Here is a 21,125-nt window from a genome sequence, read left to right on the forward strand (position 1 = left end):
GCTCCCCCTTTTCCTGAGGGGGAGGGCCACACCTGGTCTAGAAATTTCAGGGCTTAAAAAAGAAACACACAGGTCCGAGTAACGCTCTCACTAGTCATGAGGGGGAGGGTCACAGAAGACTTCGCTAGGCTGAGAAAGTCAGGCCCAGGCGGCTGTGAAATGTTCAGGCTGGCAAATTTCGGCTCAGGCAGCACGGTGCCTGCACATTTAGCGCATGTACAGTGCCTGGATGCCTGACCCAAACATAAAGAGCGTCTGTCAGCCTGACCTTTCCTTAGCATGACAGACACTCTTCATGTGTTGGAAAATGGTGGAGAGGCAGAGCCCTTCCATCCTTAATGTTATTTTATTTTAACGCTCAAGTGCATACCTTCTTTGCAGTAAGGAAACACGTGACAAGAGTAAACCTTCATAGGGGCATTTACATAGTGAAGAGCAATGTTTTCAATAACCACCTAAAGTGAATCACACTAAACTTGGCATGGTGGTTGAAAGGTAAACTATTCTACAGTTTTGCTGTTGCTATTGAAAAGGAGTGATCCCCGTAGGAGGCGGTTCTTGCTTTATGAATTGTCAATAAAAAAGAGGTTGGCAGATTGTTGGGTACAAGTAGGTCAGTAGAGAGTGAAATGTTTGTAAGAAAGGTTGATAATTTTAAAAATATGGCTTTGTGGATGATGGTCATCAATTTAAAGGCAACTCTGGAGAAGACGGTAGCCAGTGGGGGGATCTGACATGAAGTAAGGAGTGCTCTTCTTGCTGTACACCCTGGCAACGCAGCCAACTATCCTTCAAGCAATGAAGGAGTTTTTTAGGGGATGCTGAGTAAAAGGAATAGGCATTGGTGAGTCTCAACTGGATAATATCATTTGTACCTGTGATATGCAAGTTGGAATCAATGACCAGGAGGATCTTCTTGAGAATAAGTAGATGGGCAAAACCGGTGTGGGCAACTCTTGTACCTTTTGCCTCTAAAGAGAAAATATAGGCCCACAGTACTCCTAGGTAGTAGACTGGTTTGAAGGGCGTGGGCGGAGGGGCCATGATTTCAAGCCACTGAGATTTTTCTACTCTGTTTTGTTAGACAATATAATTGTGACATACTCTTTGCTGGATTTTTTAGGAGGCAGGTTCAGTATATAATGTACACCTATGGTGAGGCACTGTGCACTGAGTCCAGGCAACCATTAGTGATAGTGCTTAGGTCCCTGAAAACCAAAGCTCTTAAATGGGTAGCTGTGGAGAGCACCTAATGCTTATCCAGGAGGGTGTAAAGGGATTGATTGTGCCACTTAGTTGGTCAATAACGATTTCACACAAGAAAGAACCACACCAGGGGAGTAGAAAAATACATTCTATTTATTACTACACACTAGACACTAACTTGGTATACCTCCTACCCAGTAGTATCAATTACACACAAAAAACAGGTAATTAACATAGAAAAGCACATATTTTAAAATAGTAGTATGTGGAATAGTGACTAAAATGGACTAGTACCCAAGATTGGAGAACCCCAGGGGAAGCAAGGAACCACCCAAGGAGAGTAACTAGGGACCCCAAGGCATCCGGGTGCAGAGTGGTTACATCGGGTCAGTGTCCATAGAACAACACAGGTAAATCACTCTTTTGGCTTTAGAGTTTTAGGACCTTTCCCAAAGGACCCTGCAGGAACCACTTGTAGGAAGTAAGGAAGTAAGAAGAGAGGAGACAGCGGGTGCGCTGCCACGGGAAGAGGGTCAGTGCTTGTTGATGCCTCTGAAGAAGGGAGGACGCAGTGATACCCCCCTGGAACCTATGGTGCAGAGGACACTTGGACATTAATTCCCCGCCATAGGACCCTGGTAATTTGACGCAGTGATGGTGCTGGTCACCGGCCTGGCCAAGCGCCCGGTCACCTTCTTCACTGGCCTGGTGGAGTGCATGGGGTTTGCTGTAGTGGTCTTCGGATGGGCATCGCTGGTCTTCGTCCTCAAGCAAGAGAAATATTTTGTGGACCTCTGCACCACGGACAACTCAACCAGCTCCAACTCTACGGGAGTACGAGACTGCAGCGCCCAAGATGAACGTTTCTCCCTGATCTTCACCATTGCCTCCTTCCTCAACAACTTCATGCCCCTGCCCAATGGCTTCATCTTTGACCACTTTGGGATGATGGTCACCAGGCTCATCGGCATATTTCTATACACAGTGGCCACACTTCAGATTGCCTTCTCTACTGCCGCTTCCGCTTGGCTCCTGTCCCCTGCCCTCTCCTTATTGACAATTGGAGGCATCCTTTTCATCATGACGAACAGGCAGGTTGGGAACCTCTTCGGCCAGCACAGGTCCACCATCATCACCCTCTGCAACGGGCCTTTGACTCCTCCTCAGCCGTCGTCCTGCTCATTAAGGTACTGTTTGAACAAGGCCTTACCTTGATGACCATGTTCATATGCATCTCAGCTTGCAGCATATGGCATCTACTTCGCACCTTTTTCCTGATGGCCCGGACTCACATCCCCTACCCTGTACCTGAGGATTACACCTACGGCATCACTTGTCTGAAGTCCGCTTTGTACAGCCTGAGCGTGACGACTCTCAGCTCTCAAGATGGTCTCCGCCGCAGAAGTGGCGACCATGTGAAGACAGAAGATGCTGACAAAGGACAGAATTCCCCGATAGACAGAGTGTCCTGACGGATCTCGCTCAACTGTGGGGCCAATCTCGACGAGGTGTGGTGGGTCTCAGTAATCCTCCCTCTCCCTGCTGTTCCCTGATTGCCGGTGCTACGTGGAGTCTGGGCCATGGGGGCCGCAGACTTTCCGGCTCATCTGGATTCTGTTAAGGGTGATTTGTGACTGCCACATGAGCCTTGCCTTTTTGGGAGCTTGTTTGGTCTGTTGTTACACAGGCATGGGTGCCCATTTTGTTTTTGGCCTATATGTGTTGGTGTATTAACTGATTTGTTGTCCCCCTCTATCCCTCTCGGATCTGAAGATGGCGTCCCCTTCCCTGGGCTGGATGCTCGTCAGAGCATGGATATAGAAAGGGGCCTGCCCCTCTACCAACCTATGGAGGCCATCTTGGAGTGGGCAATCACTACCTATACTCCCGCACTCGCTACCTATATTCCCACACTCACTTATGGTGGCCATCTTCGGGTGGGTTACTGTATCACTATATATGACCACTCCGGGCCCCCTATATATGCCCCAGTACCACACATTATGCCGTGGTTTTCCCATCCCATTTGTTGGTTCTCGGACTGCCTGCCGTACCTGCTTCTGAAGTGGTAATTCCACTCTAGAGACTGCCTCTTTTCATCATGGTCCAATCATTTCCCTTGACAGCTGAGACCTAGCCATTTTGACTGATGCTCGGTGGAGCTACCTTGCGAGCTAAAGGGCTTCATACTGACGAGACGCTCTCTAATTCCACTTCGCCGGAATACTAGGCGGTGCAGGACTGATGACTGCGTGCTGCTTTACCTAATCCAACTAAAACTGGTCTTAATTGTCCCATATTGCTACCGGTGATTGACAAGACTGTACTTCATGCACACCGGATGCTCTCTGCCTTGCAAAATACCTGAACTCTATGAGTGAAAACTTAACTTCACGTCTAGCCTTGATTACCATTTGAAGTCAGGTGTCCTACAACTAATAGTCAGGTGTTAAAGACACTGCGATCCACAAACGAATTCTCTATGTGATGCAGTAACAGTACTTTGTAAACAGATTACAATATCTCTATACAGATCACAATTGATAACAGTCCTGAGGATGGTTTCAGCAATTAACTCCTAAGAAACCGAAACGTCGACAGCACATCTTATCCCCTTTCTTTGTTTTATTCAATGTATTTTGGGATAGGTGTTTTTTAGGTTCTGTTGAGTCACTTAGTAATTTACTTATGTGTGTACCCACAGTCCTAATTCTTATTTGTTTATCTATCTGTATATGAAGTTGATTTCCTTTAATGAACTACTTGATAAAAAATTTTTTTCGTATACACCTTGTGTCTTTGTTTATATGTTATATGTTGACAATACGTTTTTCTGGTTAAGATATTAGATTTTTCTGATTAATTCACTCCAAGGACGATCGATTGGTCCTTCTCTGTAATAACTTGAATCAACAAAACATAGATCAAATAAAGTCCCTTGAAGGCAACCTTACCCTTCCACTACCTTACATGTGACTTACAGGTTTTAAATGAAGTGACTGGGATATAAGGGAAAACTTATATCTGAAGTGAAGGGTGTATGCTCCCTGTCACGTAGAGTGCAACAGTAGCTCGGTTGACACAATTTGCATGGGCTCCCATGGGTGCCATAATACCTGCTTCAGCCCATGGGGACCCCTGGTGTACCAATGCCCTGGGTAACTTAGTGCCAAATACTAGGGACCTACAGTGGTATCTCAGTATACAGATTGTGGGATGTACAAAGTACTTACCAGTAAATTTATAGGAGAAAGCACAGTCACTGGGGTCCTGTTCACACTGACACAAGGTAAAAAGTGGGGGTATCTATGCCAGAAATATTCTACTTTCCTATATATTTAACCTTGGGAAACTTGTGACCAACTACCACTAGGCTACTATTACATCTCTTGACAAGGAACTGATGCCCTGGTTGAGCATCTTTTGCTTCCTTCAGTGTAGAAAGCCAAGTATAAGCTGGGTGTCATAAAGATTTGTGCTGCTTCAGGTAAAATGTATTTTGGGGCCTGTTGAAGCAATGTGAATCTATTATCCTTTTTGGCTCATTCAAGCCCTTGTGATGACAAGTAATGATGAATTATATGCTAAACCTTCAGAAATGAGGGTACACAACAACAAGCTGAAAGCCAAACTGTCTGATTTCTGCCAGCTAAATAGCACCACAAAAAGCTTAAAGAAGCATTAATAAAGCAGTTTATTTTGAAGGTCGGAGCTTGTGCTTTTACTTGCAACAGCAGTATTTTATTTAGAATTAAATGTTTAACAAGATTGTTACTTCCACTGTAGGAAAAAATGCCAAGGGTTACTTGTTAGATGTTTTATCACCTACTGTTTAATTTGAAAAAAGGATATATGCGCATAGTGCTTTAAATTGTAGCTTTAGGCACCGAAAATTTATTAAAACAAATATATCCCCCTTCACTGTCGGTGTTCCTGCTGCAAAAGTGAAAATCAAAGCCCTGCTCTGAGGATTTTCATCTTTCCATTAGTTAAAATCGAATAACTTTCTCCTAACTCTCTTCCGCTGCCTATCCTTGTTCTCTTTATATGTGTACCCTTCTCTGGCTCTGTAATTACCCGGGACCCTGTTGATGAAGAGCAGTAGGAGTAGCCATAATACATGTGTTGGAAGAGAAATGAAGAGAATGGTATACCAGGAAATGGAAAGTAGAGGGAGAAAGGGGTAGAGAAAGAGATGATGTAGAAAAATACTTGAGGTAGGGACAGAAGAGACGTAAATAGAGAAAGGTGGTGGAGCCAGAAGGTAAGAGAGATGTGGAAAGAGGAAGATGTAGGTAGAGAAAGAAAGGCAGAGAAATAGGTAAGGTTTTAGAATGCAGTAGGGAGGTAGAGAGAAAGAGACATGTAGAAGGAAAAATAATAGGAGAAAGAGGCACAGGAGTACAGTAACCCAAAGGGTGAGGTTGAAAGAGAAGTAATATAGAAAAATAAGTGAATTAGAGAGATTTAAAGGCAGCGAGAGTTAGACAGACAGACAAGAAAACTCTAGGATATGCAAGGTAGAGAGAGCAAACTGAGAAGAGGTATAGAAAAACTGGACGGGTAAAAATAATAGTGGGGAGGAGAGAAATGTAGAGAGAGAGGAGTGAAGGGTCGGAAGAGAACTGTAGTGTAGAGCAAAAAAAGAAAGTCCAGTGACATCCAAACTAGAGAAAGAGAGCTGAGGTTTATACTGAGGTTGTGAGAAGAAGAGATGGTGAGGTAGAAAGATCTATAAAGAAAGAGGTTGAGACAAATAGTTGAGGCACAGGAGGTCAGTTGAAATGGAGAAAGAGGTCCAGAGAATGATATGTGTTTCTGTGGGAGACAGAGAGGGACAGAGAGAGAAAAAGGGCAGTTGATGATAAAGAAAAATTAGTAGAGGTAGAGAAATAGAGGTATCTGGAAAGGAGTAAGCTACTTAGAATTGTGAAGGTAAGGGAACAGAGGTAAAAAAGTGAAATGGGGAAAAGAAAATGGAGCAATTAAGTAGTGAATTAGTGACAAGTAAAATGCAGAGGTTAGGTTGTAAGAGGGAGAAAGATTTGTGGGGTAGAGAGTTAGGAGGTATTGTGGGAGATATGAGGTAGAGAGAGCCATGCAATACAGAGGTGAGGGTAGCGGTGAGGTAGGGAAGGGCTTATCAAAAGTTAGAGAGAGTTACAGTAGTGGAGATGTAGAAAAAGGGTAGGGCCGATGTCGACCAAGAACATTTTAAGTATTGCCCGGCGCTAACCGCCTCTCATACCACTCGAATCTATCAAACAAAGAGGCAGGCACTGGAGACTGGAAGGCAGGAAAAGGGAGTTTATTCCGACGGAGCAGAATACGTCAAATCAGACAACAGGGTATCTTCTCGAGGTGCTCTAGCCGCATCTCGGAGGCCTGGCCTCTTATACACTGGTTTATGATCTTTATTACAGTAACACATTCCTGCAAACACTTTGAAGTACGGAAAAGACATCCTCGGAATCCCCGCTTCATGCCCGTTCCCACACACATTTACAGTAGAAGTCCCCACCCCGGTCTCAACAGGTGATGATTGTCGCGCAGCTGGGCATTCCACCGATTCCCGGATTGCAGGCGGCTGATCGGATCTCATGGGGTGGGGGGCTTTGATCAGTCGTGAATCCTTTGATGGGGGAAGCTTTCTACTGTATGGGGGCAATAAACTGCATCCGCAGGGCCAGGTGGCGGACTGGGAACGAGCAGGACAATCGGGCACAGAGGAAAGGGGGTTTATCAAAAGATACGGGATCATGAAAGGGATGGAGGGAGGTGTTTGGCTGGGAACAGGATGTGGTTCCGAGGCAAGGTTGCGCTGAAGAGGGGTTTACGGCCCAAGCACGTGAGAGCGGGGGCTGTCAGTGTGCGGGGGATGCTTGCAAGGTTAGGAGGGAGAGAGAGACGCGCTGGCTATCGGCAGTGGGCAGAGAGGCCATGGCATTCAAAATGGCTGCCACTTACGCGCACAAATGAGCTTAAAAAGGGACAAGATGGCGCTGATAATGTTGATGTCGCAAACTAGATTTTAACAGTCCTCCCTTTTCAACATATCTAGCCAGCTTGTTTAATCAATGTCTATCCTCATCATGTTCCTAACCTCAACATCGTACAATGCTCTCATGTGTTCTTTTTCGAAGTCCAGGGTCTTAGGGCAGATACAGTTTGCACATAGTGAACACAGAGGCGGTAAGCATTGGATGCCCAGGCAGCATCCACAGATTATGACAAGCGGTATCAGTATGATCATAAATAACCTCCACCCCCAGTTCTTCACAGTACTCCAGAACCAACCACCAAGCGACCATTCTTGTTCCTGGTGAACTTCTGAGGAAAGTCTGTGGAGGTGTTCGATGGCTTTGTACACTGAGGGTGAATTGTCCGGTATATAGGTGCAACAGCTGGACCCAATGATACGGCATGCTCCTCCACGATCCGCTAGAACCACATCTAGAACAAGGCGGTTCTGGAGAGCCACCAGGCGGACTGCTTGAAGCTCGGCTGTATTGTTCGCAAGGATGCCAGCTGTAATGTTCATTGTCGTTTCAACTGCCTGAGTCAAATGTTGGATGGCACGGCTGTTCGCCATCGGACCCCAGAGTGGAACAAGTCCCTTCATTGCGTCGAGGAACTGTGCTCCGGTGGAGTCGGCTTGCTCAATGTCTTTAGCTCGTTTTTGTCTGTGATGATTTGCTGGAGCTACATAGGTTGGAGGAAGGATGAAGGCAATGTAGCAGGTGCCCCCCCAGCCTTTGGGGAGCCAGGTGTAAGCCTTTGTACCACAAACAAAGTACATATTCGGAGAAGTGACAAAAGAGGGTGGATCAGTTGAGTCCAGAGTTCTGGTGATGCGGCAAGCGCTGTGGCCTACCAGCTGCGCCCCAAGCCCTTCGATACACATAAGGCCTGTGACATTGACGACGGATAGGGCCACAGTCAGGGTGGCAGCTGTTCGTTTCCGGAGGTAGGAGAAGGTGGGTCTGGTCGGGTTGTTGAACACCTGCATTTCAATCCGCTCTTTGACGGGGATGTCCATGTGGATAGAGTCATTGGATGTCAGGGGGCAAAAGTGTGCAGCAGTTTTCCTTGTTTTGTTCTGCCAGACCCCATGAAAGAAATGTGTCATAGTTCTGCTGGAGGTGGCATTATCCCTGTAGCTTTCTTGCAAGAGGATCAGCCAGGCAAGGCAGGAGCCGTGAACTGAGAAGGGTGAAGGGATGAAGGGTATAGAATGTCCAGTGGCGTGGGGTAGCAACCCACAGATCCAGCAGTTGGTGGCATTGGTGGCAAGATTGTGTTGGTGCAGCAATTGCACGAAGGAGTTGTTCCAAAACTTCTTACGCCTTTCTCGGAGTTGGGGTGAAAAAGAGATCAGATAATGTTCTTTCATTGTGGTAGGCTGTGCAGTGGTCAGGAATGTCTCATGAGCTGGTGCGCTCTCTTCCATAATCCAGAGGGTGGTCATGAGGAGGAGGCAAATGAGAAGGGCGATAAAAAGTGCAATCGTCTTTAAACTGTGGATGTTGTCAGTCTTTGGGTTTCTGTAGTGAATCTTCGGATGTCCGGTTGCTTCCATCATCTTCGTGCCGGGGGCTTCATCATCTTCTTGTCGGGCGCTTCCATCATCTTCAAGGGGCTCGGTAGCGGGCAGGACCACAAACTTTGTCTGGCTTCTCTCCTGGCAGCCTTAGTAGTGTTAGGCCACTGCTCTGAGAATTATGACTTAGTCAGTGGTCTGCTTAGCCGAAGCTCCCTCCTTTCGTCGCAGGTTACACCCTTCTCTGGATGGCACAGTGGGATCGGGAGATTCTGTCAGTTCAAGTGTCTCTTTATCAGGGTAACAGTTCAGGGATGGTCGATCTTTGTTCAGGAGCTCTTCTTGGGTGGCCACGTCTTCGGTCGTCGTCAGGGTCGAGGAGATCTTCTTACAGTGGTGTGCATGCACCCAATTGCGCATTCCTTCCACTCGAAGAGCTGTTCGGGTGGTGATCAGGACTTGCCAGGGGCCCGTCCACCGAGGTTCCAGACTCTTTGCTCGCTGGAAATTGCGTAGTAGGACGAAGTCGCCGGGTTGGATGTCGTGCCTGGGGCCCCTGGAAGCATCAGGAATGGCATGCAGCACCTGTTGATGGATAACGGACAGTGTCTTAGTCAGGTTATACAAGTAATCAGACATTAGGACGTCCGGGACGTCGTGAATGGAAGTCGGTTTTGGTGCAGACCAGACGCTCATGGGCTGGCCGAAAACGACCTCGTAAGGTGTCAAATGGTGTTTGGTGGGGGTGGAACGCATCGATAGCAATGCCAGTGGGAGAGCGTCTGGCCATTTCAGTCCTGTGGTAGCCACTATCTTAGCTAGTTTGAGCTTCAGTGTGGCATTATGCCGCTCAACTAGTCCAGCAGATTGGGGGTGGAAGACTGCGTGGAATTTTTGTTTTACACCCAACCCCTTCAAGATGAGTTGGATAACTTCGGCTACGAAGTGGGGGCCATTGTCGCTCCACAAAATTCGACAAAGGCCATAACGAGGGAAGAATTATTTCAGTAGTACCTTTGCAGTGGCAATGGCAGTGTTGTCGCGAGTTGGATAGGCTTCCACCCACTTGCTAAATGCGCACACGACAACAAGCACATACTTCAGACCTTGGCATCTTTCTAGTTGGATGTAGTCCATCTGTAGGACTTCAAATGGATGATTGGGACCCCAAACCCTCCCCGGGGTACTACAGTTCCTTTCCCAGGGTTGTGTTGCAGGCATATCAGACATTGTTGGACCAGACGTTTAGCAGAGTCTGCGATTTTGTCGTTGTGCCAAACTTTGGAGACAAGTTCGGTCATAGGGGCAGGCCCTATGTGTGCAGGAGAGTGTGCCATGGTCAGTATGGGGATCAGGTATGAATTGGGTAGCAACCATTTGTTCGTGTCTTTTGTCCGCCAGCAGCCTTCATCGTCTTTCAATCCCACCCGTGCCCATTCAGTCAATTTGTGTTGTGAGCTGGCCATTTGGATGTCTCTAATAGTTTCCCTAGCGTCCGTCCATTTTTCTGCTTGTGACCTGGTCACATACATGTGTGTCGTTGTCCTATTCTCGGCTGTGGTTCGGGCAGTGATGTCGGCCAGTGCATTCCCCTGCCCAATGATGTCTGTCACCCTTTTGTGTGCCTGGCATTTGATTACCGCAAGTTGTTTGGGAAGCAGGACTGCTTCAGTCAGAGCAGAGACTAGATCTCCGTGTAAGATGGGTGTGCCGTGCGAGGTCAGGAATCCCCTCTCCTTCCATAGGAGCCCAAAATGATGAACCACCCCGAAGGCGTACTGGCTGTCGGTGTAAATGTTTGCTGTGGTTCCTGCTGCTAGGATACATGCTCGTGTGAGGGCAATCAGTTTGGCTGCCTGTGCAGACCGTTGTGTGATGCGGGCTGTCTCTACTACAGTTCGGGCTGTGGTAACTGCATAAGCAGCTGAGGTGGGGCCATCGGGGAGTTTTATGCAAGAGCCGTCCACCCACAGCTCTCCGTCAGGGTCTGGGAAGGCTGTGTCTCTGAGGTCAACCCTACTCCTAGTCTGTTCGTCCGTGAGGGTCACACAGTCATGTACAGGGGACACATTGGGATCGTTCTCTGGTAGGGGCAACAAAGTCGCCGGATTCAGCGTGGTGCATCTTTTCAGGGTGATGTGGGGTGCAAGCAGAGTCAGTTCGTACCCAGTCAGTCGTGCATTAGTCAGGTGTTGCGTCTTAGTCTGATTCAGGAGGGTGTCGACCGCATGGGGCACTAACACCGGTAGGGAGTTCGAGAGTACGATCCCCTCATTTTGTCGGATAGAGATAGCAGCGGCAGCTACAGCTCGAAGGCAGGCAGGCAAAGCTCTGGCTACGGGGTCAAGAGTGGCAGAGAAGTAGGCACATGGGCGTTGTTTTGGGCCAATGGACTGGGTCAGGCAGACAAAGCGCATCCCTCCCTTTCGTGAGTGTAGAGGGAGAAGGGCTTCGTGTAATCGGGGGTTCCTAGGACGGGGGCTGAGCAGAGGGCATCTCGTAATTCTATGAAGGAGGATTGGCACTCAGGGGTCCAAGTGAGTGGGAAGGGGACGTCTTTAGCCAGCAGAGAAAGCAGTCGTTTCACAATGAGGCTGAAGTTTGGCAACCACTGTCGGCAGAAGGAAGTGAGGCCCAGCAGGGAGCGGACTTGTTTCTGGGTTTTGGGGACAGGGGTCTCTAGGATGGTCTGAATTCGGTCGGGGTAAGCTTTCTCCCGTCTTTGGACAAGAGGTGGCCTAGGTAAGTGACCTGGGTTGGCAGAATTGCAACTTCTTCTTGGAGACCTTGTGGCCATTTTCCGCAAGGAAGTGTAGGAGTTGGATGGTGGCTGTGACTGCGAGTAGAGTGGTGTCGGCTGCCAAGAGGATATCATCAACGTACTGTATTAACACCACTCCATCGGGTAACTGGACTGCGTCCAGTTGTCTCTTGAGGGCCTGGCTGTAGATGCTGTGACTTTCGGTGTAGCCTTGGGGTGCTCGACAGAATCTATACGAGCGGGCTTTTAGGGTGAAGCCGAAGAGGTATCGGCTGTCTGGGTGGATGGGGATAGAGAAGAAGGCGTTCTTGAGATCAATGACAGTGAAAGTGGTGGCAGTGGAAGGAATCAGCGTCAGAATAGTGGTAATGTCTGAGACCACGGGGTACTGAGGTACAACTACCTTGTTAACCTCTCGTAGGTCGATGATGAAGCGGTACGCTTTCTCATCTCCTTCACCTTGCTTCTTTATAATGGGTAGGATATGGCTGTTGCAAACATTGTTTATTACCTCCTCTACCACTCCTGCATCTATCAGGGACTGGATAATCTTTACCAATGCCTTCTCGCCCTCGAGCGATATCCGATATTGTTGAAGTTTTGGGAGTATTGCGTCCTGTCGAACAGTTATGTGCACTGGGTCGATCATCATGCGTCCTACATCCGAGTCAGTCTTGGCCCACAAATATGGAGGTAGAGTGTCAAGTAGGGACGAGTCAGCGTCAGAGATGGAAAACATGCGTTGGGAAGGACAAAGTCTGAGCAGAGCCGGGTTATCCTACAGAAAGACCCGAACTCCATCTTGCGAACACCTAATGGTAGCTCGGAAATGTTTCAATAAGTCAAGTCCCATAATGGCATCAGGGGTGTTGGATGAAAGCAAAAACGTCGTGTCAGTGATGTTATTTTCTAAGTCAAAGGAGATCGGTGTGGACAAGGGGTTAGTGGAGGGCGTTCCATCGAAACCTATCGACGTTACAAGTGAGCCAGACAAGGGTGCCCTTGGAATCAGTCATTTAGATAATGCACTACGTGTTGCGCCAGTGTCTACCAAGAATGGAGACTTCGTATCCAGGACCTTAGTGGTGACATAAGGACCTTGCTGGTCAACATAGAGCTCGACTGGATCCCTCCTTTGCCCTTGGCAGTCCTATGCGAAGTCGTGGGCGTCGTCGCAGTCAGACTGTTGGTACTGATTCTGTCGGGGACGGTCAAATGTGTTCAGTCTGCCTGGTCTGTCGTTATTTGTGTCATTCGTGGACCCTCGTCCTTGTCCTCTATTTCTTGGTCCACCCGCTGAGTCTCTGGTGTCCCTATTCTTATTCATCTCTAACAGGATCGGACACTGGGATTTCCAATGGCCGAATCCCTTGCAAAATGCACACTGGTCTTCACCAATATCTTTTCGTCCAACATAGGGTGCGGGTGTACGTTCTTTAGGGGGTGGGTTTCTAGGAGCATTCGACTGGTAATTTCCTTTGTACTGCTCTCGTCCTATAGTCACCCCTTGCAACTGTGCAATCATCACCCTCTCCTTCAAATCCTTATTCTTTTTCTCGGTCGCTCTATCGTTTTCATTCTTCTGATGCTCGTAATACTGGGCCATCTGAAGGATAGCCGCAGGCTTGGAGGCTGCCCAACTACTTTCGCTGGCCTGTAGTTTCTGAGAGACCTCCTGTAACAGACCTTTAACATAGTTCTGGACAAACAGATAATGTCTGGTTGCAGTGGTCATGTCCTGGCCGCTGTAATCGGAGAACACCGTTTCGAACCGAGAGAAGTATTCTGACACGTCTTCCTGGGGTTTCTGGCGGCAGGCCGCCACTATCGACCAGTCCACCTTCTTCTCTGGGATCAGGGTTTTTAGTTTCTGCACAATTTTGTCTGGGAGTTCTAAATTGGATTTCAAAGGTTTCTGTCCAGGCTCTCGTTGTCTATCTATGCCATCGAGTTGTGACCAGGTATGTCCGAACAGTTCAAAGTGGTCGACTTTCCGGATTTGCTTCCACACGTCAGCTGGCAGACATAACCCGAAAAACAAATCGATGTCAGCTAGGGTCATAATCGTTGAACCTAAAGCTGTACCTAGTTCAGTATAAAAGGCAGTGGGGTTTTTCCGTAGATCGGGCTGAGATTTTCGAAACGTCAGAATATCTTGCCGATCCCATGGTTGGTAGACCCAGTTGTACACTACCCTCCCTTTTGCATCTTGATGGTTAACATCATCGTGTGTTCCCTGACCTCGTGGGGGAACCCAGTAGGGAGCAGCCTCCCTTATAGGCATCATGGCGCTAGCTTGTTCTATTCGAGGTTCGGTCACTTCAGGAGTCGTAGGTTTAGTTTCCAACCCCTGTTCAGTGAGGTGGCGGAAAACTTCAAGCGTACGCGTGAGGAGGTCCGTCACATCACACTCGCCCTCATCTTTGATGTCAACCCTTCTATATAGAGTCGTTAGGCTCTCGGGACCTTTGTCTCGGTATCGGTCCTCATAAGCATTTAGAGCATGGTAGCATAATCGTACAACAAAGTGCCGTCTATGGCTTCCAGCATATGAGTTGAACATGTCCATTATGTACTCCTCACTTTCCTTCTGTTCTACTAGTGTCTTTACTACCTTGTCGATCCCTGCTCGTTAATCCTTGCTCAACCTGTTCATTCTAGTGGAATCTTTCCTTCGGGCCTCAGGGTCGTCTAATACTGCTGCTTGTGCTGTATCGAGTACAAGGGGTTCGGCCGGCGCGGAGGCCACGAGGACCGAGGCCCTGGTACTATTCTCATCTGCACGTGGGGGTGGCAGGTGTTGTACTAGGGGTCGGGAAGGGGCATATGGAGGGGGAATGTAGATGATCGGAGGACCTAGTAAAAGATCATCGTTTGCTTGCTGTTTCGTGGGTAACTCGGGGTACAGTATAGAGGGTGTTCTGACAGGACACTGACTCGATGTTTCGGACTCTTGCTTCTGTTTGGTTTCCTCTCTCTCCTTTATCTCTTCTTCTAACTTTCTGGCAGCTAGATGAGCTGCTTTTCGCAGTTCTTTCTCTAATCTGACTTCGTTTCTCTTTTTTCGTTATTCTGTTTCTTTGCGCCACATGCCGAAACTATCAAGCATAGTGGGCGTTGTCTTATTGTTACGAAGGGCTGTTTCCAGCGCGTTTATTTTATCTTCATCGAAGGATCCTATCAGTGGCCACTGACTTTCCTGATCCTTTCTTGTATATTTATGCCATAGTTTGCTATAGGCTATGGCGATTAGTCCATGCTTCATGAACATGTCCTTATTAGGGGTGCCTTCCAGTGGAGCTGGATGGTTCATCTCTAATAAGCGGTCTGGGCTGAACCAACTACCAATCAGTGGGGAGAAGATAGGCATGACAGATTACAACGGGGGACAAAGGTCCGCACTACCTATCCTTCACTACTTGCAAAGACTAGACAGAATATTTCTATTCTACGTTATTTGCAAACAGAGAATATATCAAAGAACCAACTTCGAACAGTCAATGTTCGGACAATCAATCAATCAGTGGGGAGAAAGAATAGGCACGAAGGGTTACAACGGGGGACAAAAGTCCGCGTTACCTACCCCTCACTATCTGCAAAGGAAGAGAGAATATTTCTATTCTTCCTCGTTTGTAGACAGAGAGCATCTCAAAAGAACAAAACCTTGAACAAACAATGTTCGGGCAATCAATCAATCAGTGGGGGAGAGAAATAGGCACGACGGGTTATAACGGGGGACAAAGGTCCGCGTTACCTACCCTTCACTATCTGCAAAGGAAGAGAGAATCTTTCTATTCTTCCCCGTTTGCATTCCGCCGATTCCCGGAATGCAGGCGGCTGATCGGATCTCATGGGGTGGGGGGGCTTTGATCAGTCGTGAATCCTTTGATGGGGGGAGCTTTCTACTGTATGGGGGCAATAAACTGCATCCGCAGGGCCAGGTGGCGGCCTGGGAACGAGCAGGACAATCGGGCACAAGGCAAAGGGGGTTTATCAAAAGATACGGGATCATGAAAGGGATGGAGGGAGGTGTTTGGCTGGGAACAGGATGTGGTTCAGAAGCAAGGTTGCGCTGAAGAGTGGTTTACGGCCCAAGCACGTGAGAGCGGGGGCTGTCAGTGTGCGGGGGATGCTTGCGAGGTTAAGAGGGAGAGAGAGACGCGCTGGCTATCGGCAGTGGGCAGAGAGGCCATGGCATTCAAAATGGCTGCCACTTACGCGCACAAATGAGCTTAAAAAGGGACAAGATGGCGCCGATAATGTTGATGTCGCAAACTAGATTTTAACAGAGACATGGAGAGAGAGAGATGAGGTTAAAATAGAGTTTGTGTGAGAAGTGCAGTGAATGGAGGGGTGAGACTGGAATGTCAGACTGAAAAAGAGCAGCGAGGTACAGAGAGAGTGGTGAGGTAGAGAGAGCTGAGGTAAAGAGAAGGGATAGAGAGTGGTAGATATAGATGTATGAACAGAGAGTGATAGAGGTGCGAGGTCATGAGAGCGAAGTAGAGATAGAATTTGTGTGAGGTGCATTGGCTTTATTGAATGAGAGGTTGAGGTAGATGAAAGCGAGCTAAAGGGATCTGAGAAAGAGAGAGAGGATGAATATACATAGGAAATTAAAGATAGAGAGGATAAAAAACATGGTTAAGGTAGAAGAGGTGAAGTGAAGTAGGTGGAGAGAAATGTCACTAAGATTGTTTTTTGTTTACTTGCCATTAAATGGCTATGTTTGGAAGGGTTAAGGCTTGGTTCTCTAAGCACGTGCACTCTGGGGCAGATTTATAATTTTTTAGCTCAACGCAGTGCAACCACCAAAATTGCAACACTGTGTTGCACAAGGGAGAGATAGCATAGATACAGCTCATTACCCCAGCACTCGTGCACAACCAGGCTGTCTAGTGCCAGGTACAATCTTTACACTGTGCACACCATTCCACTACAAAATCCCATGCACAGACAAATTCTTAATCAATCCACATTTTGTATGTTTGCTGTACAGTGCAACAATGCAACATGTAGAATGTTTGGAGAAATTAAAATATTTCTCCATGTTAACGCCTTATTTAGCACGTTATTTTCAACGTGGTATGGTGTGCAAAATAACGATGGACTGGGTTACGGCCCAAGTTATCATTAGTAGCTGAGATTAATTCAAGCATTCCATTCATCACTTTTTGTAAACCTCAGTGCAACGCTGGGATGGATATACCCAGACGTGGGTCACATGCACATTGTGCCACTGGAACCAAGCTATACCCGACTAATTAAGCTTAATAAGGGTTAAACCAGTCTTGGGTTGCTTGTGTTCCAGTTCATAAAGGACCAGGCATGTCAGTTTAAGCTAGACTTTTCCTATTGGAGTAGGGTTAAGACTGATTTGCACATATATGGCAAGGTCAAACTGAGGTCGCATGATGTGCAAAAAAACAAAGGATTGGGATGCGGCCCAAGTAATTACTAGTGGCTGACATTATGTCAAGCATTCCATCCATCACTTTTTATGTGCAATTCAGCCTAACAGGAGTACTGGACCAGTGCCTGATTTGTGAAAGAACAAGTGGTGGGCCACAACGTTTTGCTCAGAAGCCATTGGCTGGTGCTATAGAAGGTCGGTGTGCTGATTATCAAGGATGCCTAGTCCTATTCCACCTCATGCCTCTTTAATCCACCACCAGCCACTCCTTGCCTGTTTGTTTCACGCTTGGGGGTTGTTTTCATTCTTCAATTCTAGCTTTGTCACTGTTTGACTATCTTTCTCATCCTTCTTGTTTCCCTATTTGTGTTGTTCTCTCTCTTAATCTGGATCAAAGTCTGTTGGTAAAAAATAAGTGCCAGTCTCCAAAAATAAATGCCGGTTGTCCCCACCTTCAATTACTGACTCAAATTAAGCATTCGACGGGGCCTGCACACAGGCACATGAGACTAAATGCTGATCTCAGTCCCAACTGCTGGAACAGGTGGGACATAGTTTACTTAAAACCTCAATGAGGTGCAGCTTCGGGTGTGCCATGTATGTACTGGGGTGGGTGTTTCCTGGGCACCGGACACTTTACCCCCTTTAACGTTTAGACACAAAAATAGACTATATGAACATGAGCAAAACCAAATAAAGACAATGGGGCTGATTACTTATAGGCGGTCCATCCTTGCTGCATGGGGAGAGACTAAATTGCTGTCTCCCCCTGGTAGAGGGACCGCCCACCACATCTATAAATAACCACTGTCATAACAGTACCTGCCAATGTACTTTGCTGTTTGGTGCCAGGCAGTATCAGCAGGATGCTGTGCTGCACCAAACAGTTTTCTTTTTTTCTTTTCCCAAAATCCAAAACAGTATTTTCTTTTTGAAAATAAAAAAAAGAAATGCCCCCCTCACCATGGGAGTCATCTGCCATGGCGAGGGGACCATTATTAGCATTTTACTGTCTCTTACCGCCAGGGTTTGCCTGACGTGAAGGACATTAGAAAAACAGCTATATGTCCGCCCATCCTGATTGAGCAGGCACACATATAACCATTTTTCCGATGTCACTTAGTCTGTTGGGGCGTCAGAGAAATGTGGCTATGGCGGTGACGGAGTAGTCACCACTGTTGCCAAATTTAAGGTCCACTAACATCAAAATCAGGCGGGTGGACCTTTATCTTGGCCGTATGTATACTCCGTCGTGATGAGAAAGTGTAGTGTAATGAACAGACCTTTTTACCTGTGTCACTGGAGTGAGGCCTCCAGACGAACTCTTAAAGTTCTGCTACTGTTGTATATTGCTGCACAGTGAATATGTGATATGTACATGTGCTGGGTGTATGTGTACCTGTGAATAGTACAATACAGGGATGATGCAGTGCTGTACAGTGCATGTGTGTTATATACATGTACAGGATGAATTGGTGCCTGTGAATGGTACAATACATGTACGATTCTTTGTTCCATTTTAGGAGACCCGGGACTAACAGGGGGAGCATGAGGAGGTAGAGGAATACCACCAGATAGATTTGTGGATTTCTGCATTCCTGTGAAGTGGGTGGGACACACTGGAGGAAAAGAGAACCAAACTATTTGGTATACTTCAAGGGGGTGCTCTTTCATTCAAAGAGACATCACTGGGAAGGGGTCTGGCCACATCTCAGGAAGGATATGGAGCTGATAGGAGAATCATGAGGATTAGGGCTGGGACCCTTGGGTAACTTCTTGATACATGCATCACTGTGGCATACATCCAGGTGTGAATCTCTAGTCACTTCCCTGGCCTGTGCTTTTAAGCTATCAGATTTGGAGTTGCTCCTGCAGTTAAAAATTGTTTTCTGGAGGAAGGGCAGGACAGGGGAGATGGCAATTCAAAAGGAAGCAGCCCCCATCATATGCTTGAAAGACTCAGTCTCTAAATCACATTTAGTGTCTGAAAATGGACTATGAGAAGGGGAGCTCGATGCCACCATAATTGTCAACTGCCAAGCAGCAAGTTGGGCTGTACAAGGAGGAAACACTCTGCAAGTCTTCTTTCTGTGACCAGGATTGTGGGCAAAGGCAAACGGACTCCCAGCTGGCTGTGGGGGCATCACCCAGGGAATCCAAGATCACTTGCCTCTGAAGCCTGGAGCTCCAGTGCCAGCATGCCAAGACCAGTTTGCACTGTGAGGAAGAGAAGAGCGTTGAAATAAGTGAACACCAGCCAGTGAATCTCGGCAGTTGGATCTCTGTAGCAAGGTGTGAAAAGACAGCCCCCACTGAAACCCTATATCCGAAGCTCGCCATACAATTTCAGTTAGGATCAGCTCTCCCCAAGGGGATCTGGGGCCTGGCAATCTTGGGCCAATTTGAAGCTAAACATCCCCATTTTCTTGTGATGCTTCAGCTTTGCCAAGATGTTTAGAAAACTACAGTTTGGTGCTGGGAATATTTACTGTACTAACAATGTTGACAGAGCACCTATAAGTCTTAGAATGCAAGGGTCTAAAAGACTTCATGTGGCTGGAGCTAATCGACCGCTAAGCACGAAATCTGAAGTGAGTTTACATCCCAACGTCTTTTCACTCAGAATAGGCAATTCAGAGGCGAATCTGGCAGCATTTAAGGCCCTGCATATCTTTTCTCCTCTGCATTTATTGCTAATGTGTGCTAAAAGACATAATAAGAGAGGTCGAAGACAGATGGACTCAGGGGCATTTTGGCCTCACAGGCTGGCTATGAATAAAAGGTTTTCTTTTGCCATTCACGTTAATTATATATATTCACATCCATTTTAATTTATGTAGTCATGTAATAGAAAATAATTTCTGTGTATCATGTTTCTATGCAAATCTTCCAATTGCAAACAACCACAAAGCAGAGGGGGGAAGATTTTACTTGTAAAACAATGTAGTGTGCTATACGTTTGCAAGGCAGAGTGCAGGTGCATAATGGCAAATGGCAAGTTGTTCAGTCCTTCCAAAGCTTTCCTTTGGAGGAGGCTGAACATGCTTGTTTTTACTTTTACATTCCTCCTTAAACTAAGGGAATGAGGATATGTTAAGGAGTCAGGCACCGCTGTGAGGTAATTTCATGTATGGCGCATTTAGTCAATTTCCTTTTTACTAGCCAATAGCAAGCTGTAAGCTCGGACTTGTATGTTCAATTTTATTGTTAGAGTGGGGTTACCCAAACCAGGATGGGCCCCGAATGCTGGAACATGAAAGTACTGGAATATATCAAGAGTGTTTTTTTGATCAGATGTCAGTGAAAATTAAGGTGTAAAATGCAATATCTGGTCATCTTATTTTCCTGTAGAAATTAAGCACTAGATATAATTCTTATGTGTTCTTCTTTCAGGACATGGACTTCTTCTGTGAGTGATCTGGTGATGGACCCTCTTCATTCTGCTTCTGAAACTGATGATCATTCTCTAATGAGCATGGCCATCACTACGGACTCTAGATGTTTAACAGATATGTGCCGTTATCTGCTTTGTTATAACTAGTGACAGATTATGATTATGATTAGCACTTAAAGCGCTTTGCAATGACATCAGAAGCTTGAGCCTTAATTCTTCTCTTTTTCTGGCAAACGCTGTTAGTTTTTGAGTAAGTAAATGGTAATTGCCTTTTATGTAGATTTCAAACATTCGCTATCATTCCTTTTGTACCCTTCGTTTATGTAAAACTATTTTGGTCTTGATGGACTATATTAAATACCAATTATAAACACTACCTGTCTTTCCTTACCATGGAATTCAATCTCTGTGTGAAACCCTATCACCATTATTTCAAATATTTTATTGCAATGTACTTGAAGCATAACAACATAACTCCACACCATTGTTATATGGTTACATCTCATCTCTGTCTAGATCTCAGTAAGTCTCTACCTGTTGTAGATAACTGAAGCATACATGGCATTGAATGATGGAGGTTAAGCAAACTAAACAAAACGTAAGTAACTTTAATACTTGCAACATTATTTGCATGCCATGTTTAGGTGTGTATTAAGCCAGAAAGAGTGATTTGAGTTTGATTTCTTGTCTTGTACTGGAATGGCATTTTCAAAACATATTCTTTAAGTTCATATTTCTTTATTAAACACAAACAAAGCTCTCTTTTTCGTTCAAAATATTTTATTGAATATTTTAAGAACACAAAACAGGT

General features: G+C 46.5%; 1 protein-coding gene and 1 pseudogene across 1 annotated transcript in view; both read left to right on the plus strand.

Moving 5' to 3' along the window:
* The window catches only part of OTOR (otoraplin), an 84,024-nt gene extending 63,342 nt beyond the window's left edge, over nt 1–20,682 (plus strand). The window contains exon 4 of the mRNA XM_086925439.1: nt 20,314–20,682. Coding sequence (XP_086781565.1) covers nt 20,314–20,337 — 24 coding nt within the window. The 3' untranslated portion in view covers nt 20,338–20,682. The remainder of the gene's footprint in view (nt 1–20,313) is intronic.
* LOC147709138 (equilibrative nucleobase transporter 1 pseudogene) lies at nt 1,861–2,678 on the plus strand (annotated as a pseudogene).
* Nucleotides 20,683–21,125: the final 443 nt, after the last annotated feature.

Source organism: Lissotriton vulgaris, chromosome 6, assembly GCF_964263255.1.
Source record: "Lissotriton vulgaris chromosome 6, aLisVul1.2, whole genome shotgun sequence".
In the NCBI taxonomy this organism is placed as follows: Eukaryota; Metazoa; Chordata; class Amphibia; order Caudata; family Salamandridae; genus Lissotriton; species Lissotriton vulgaris.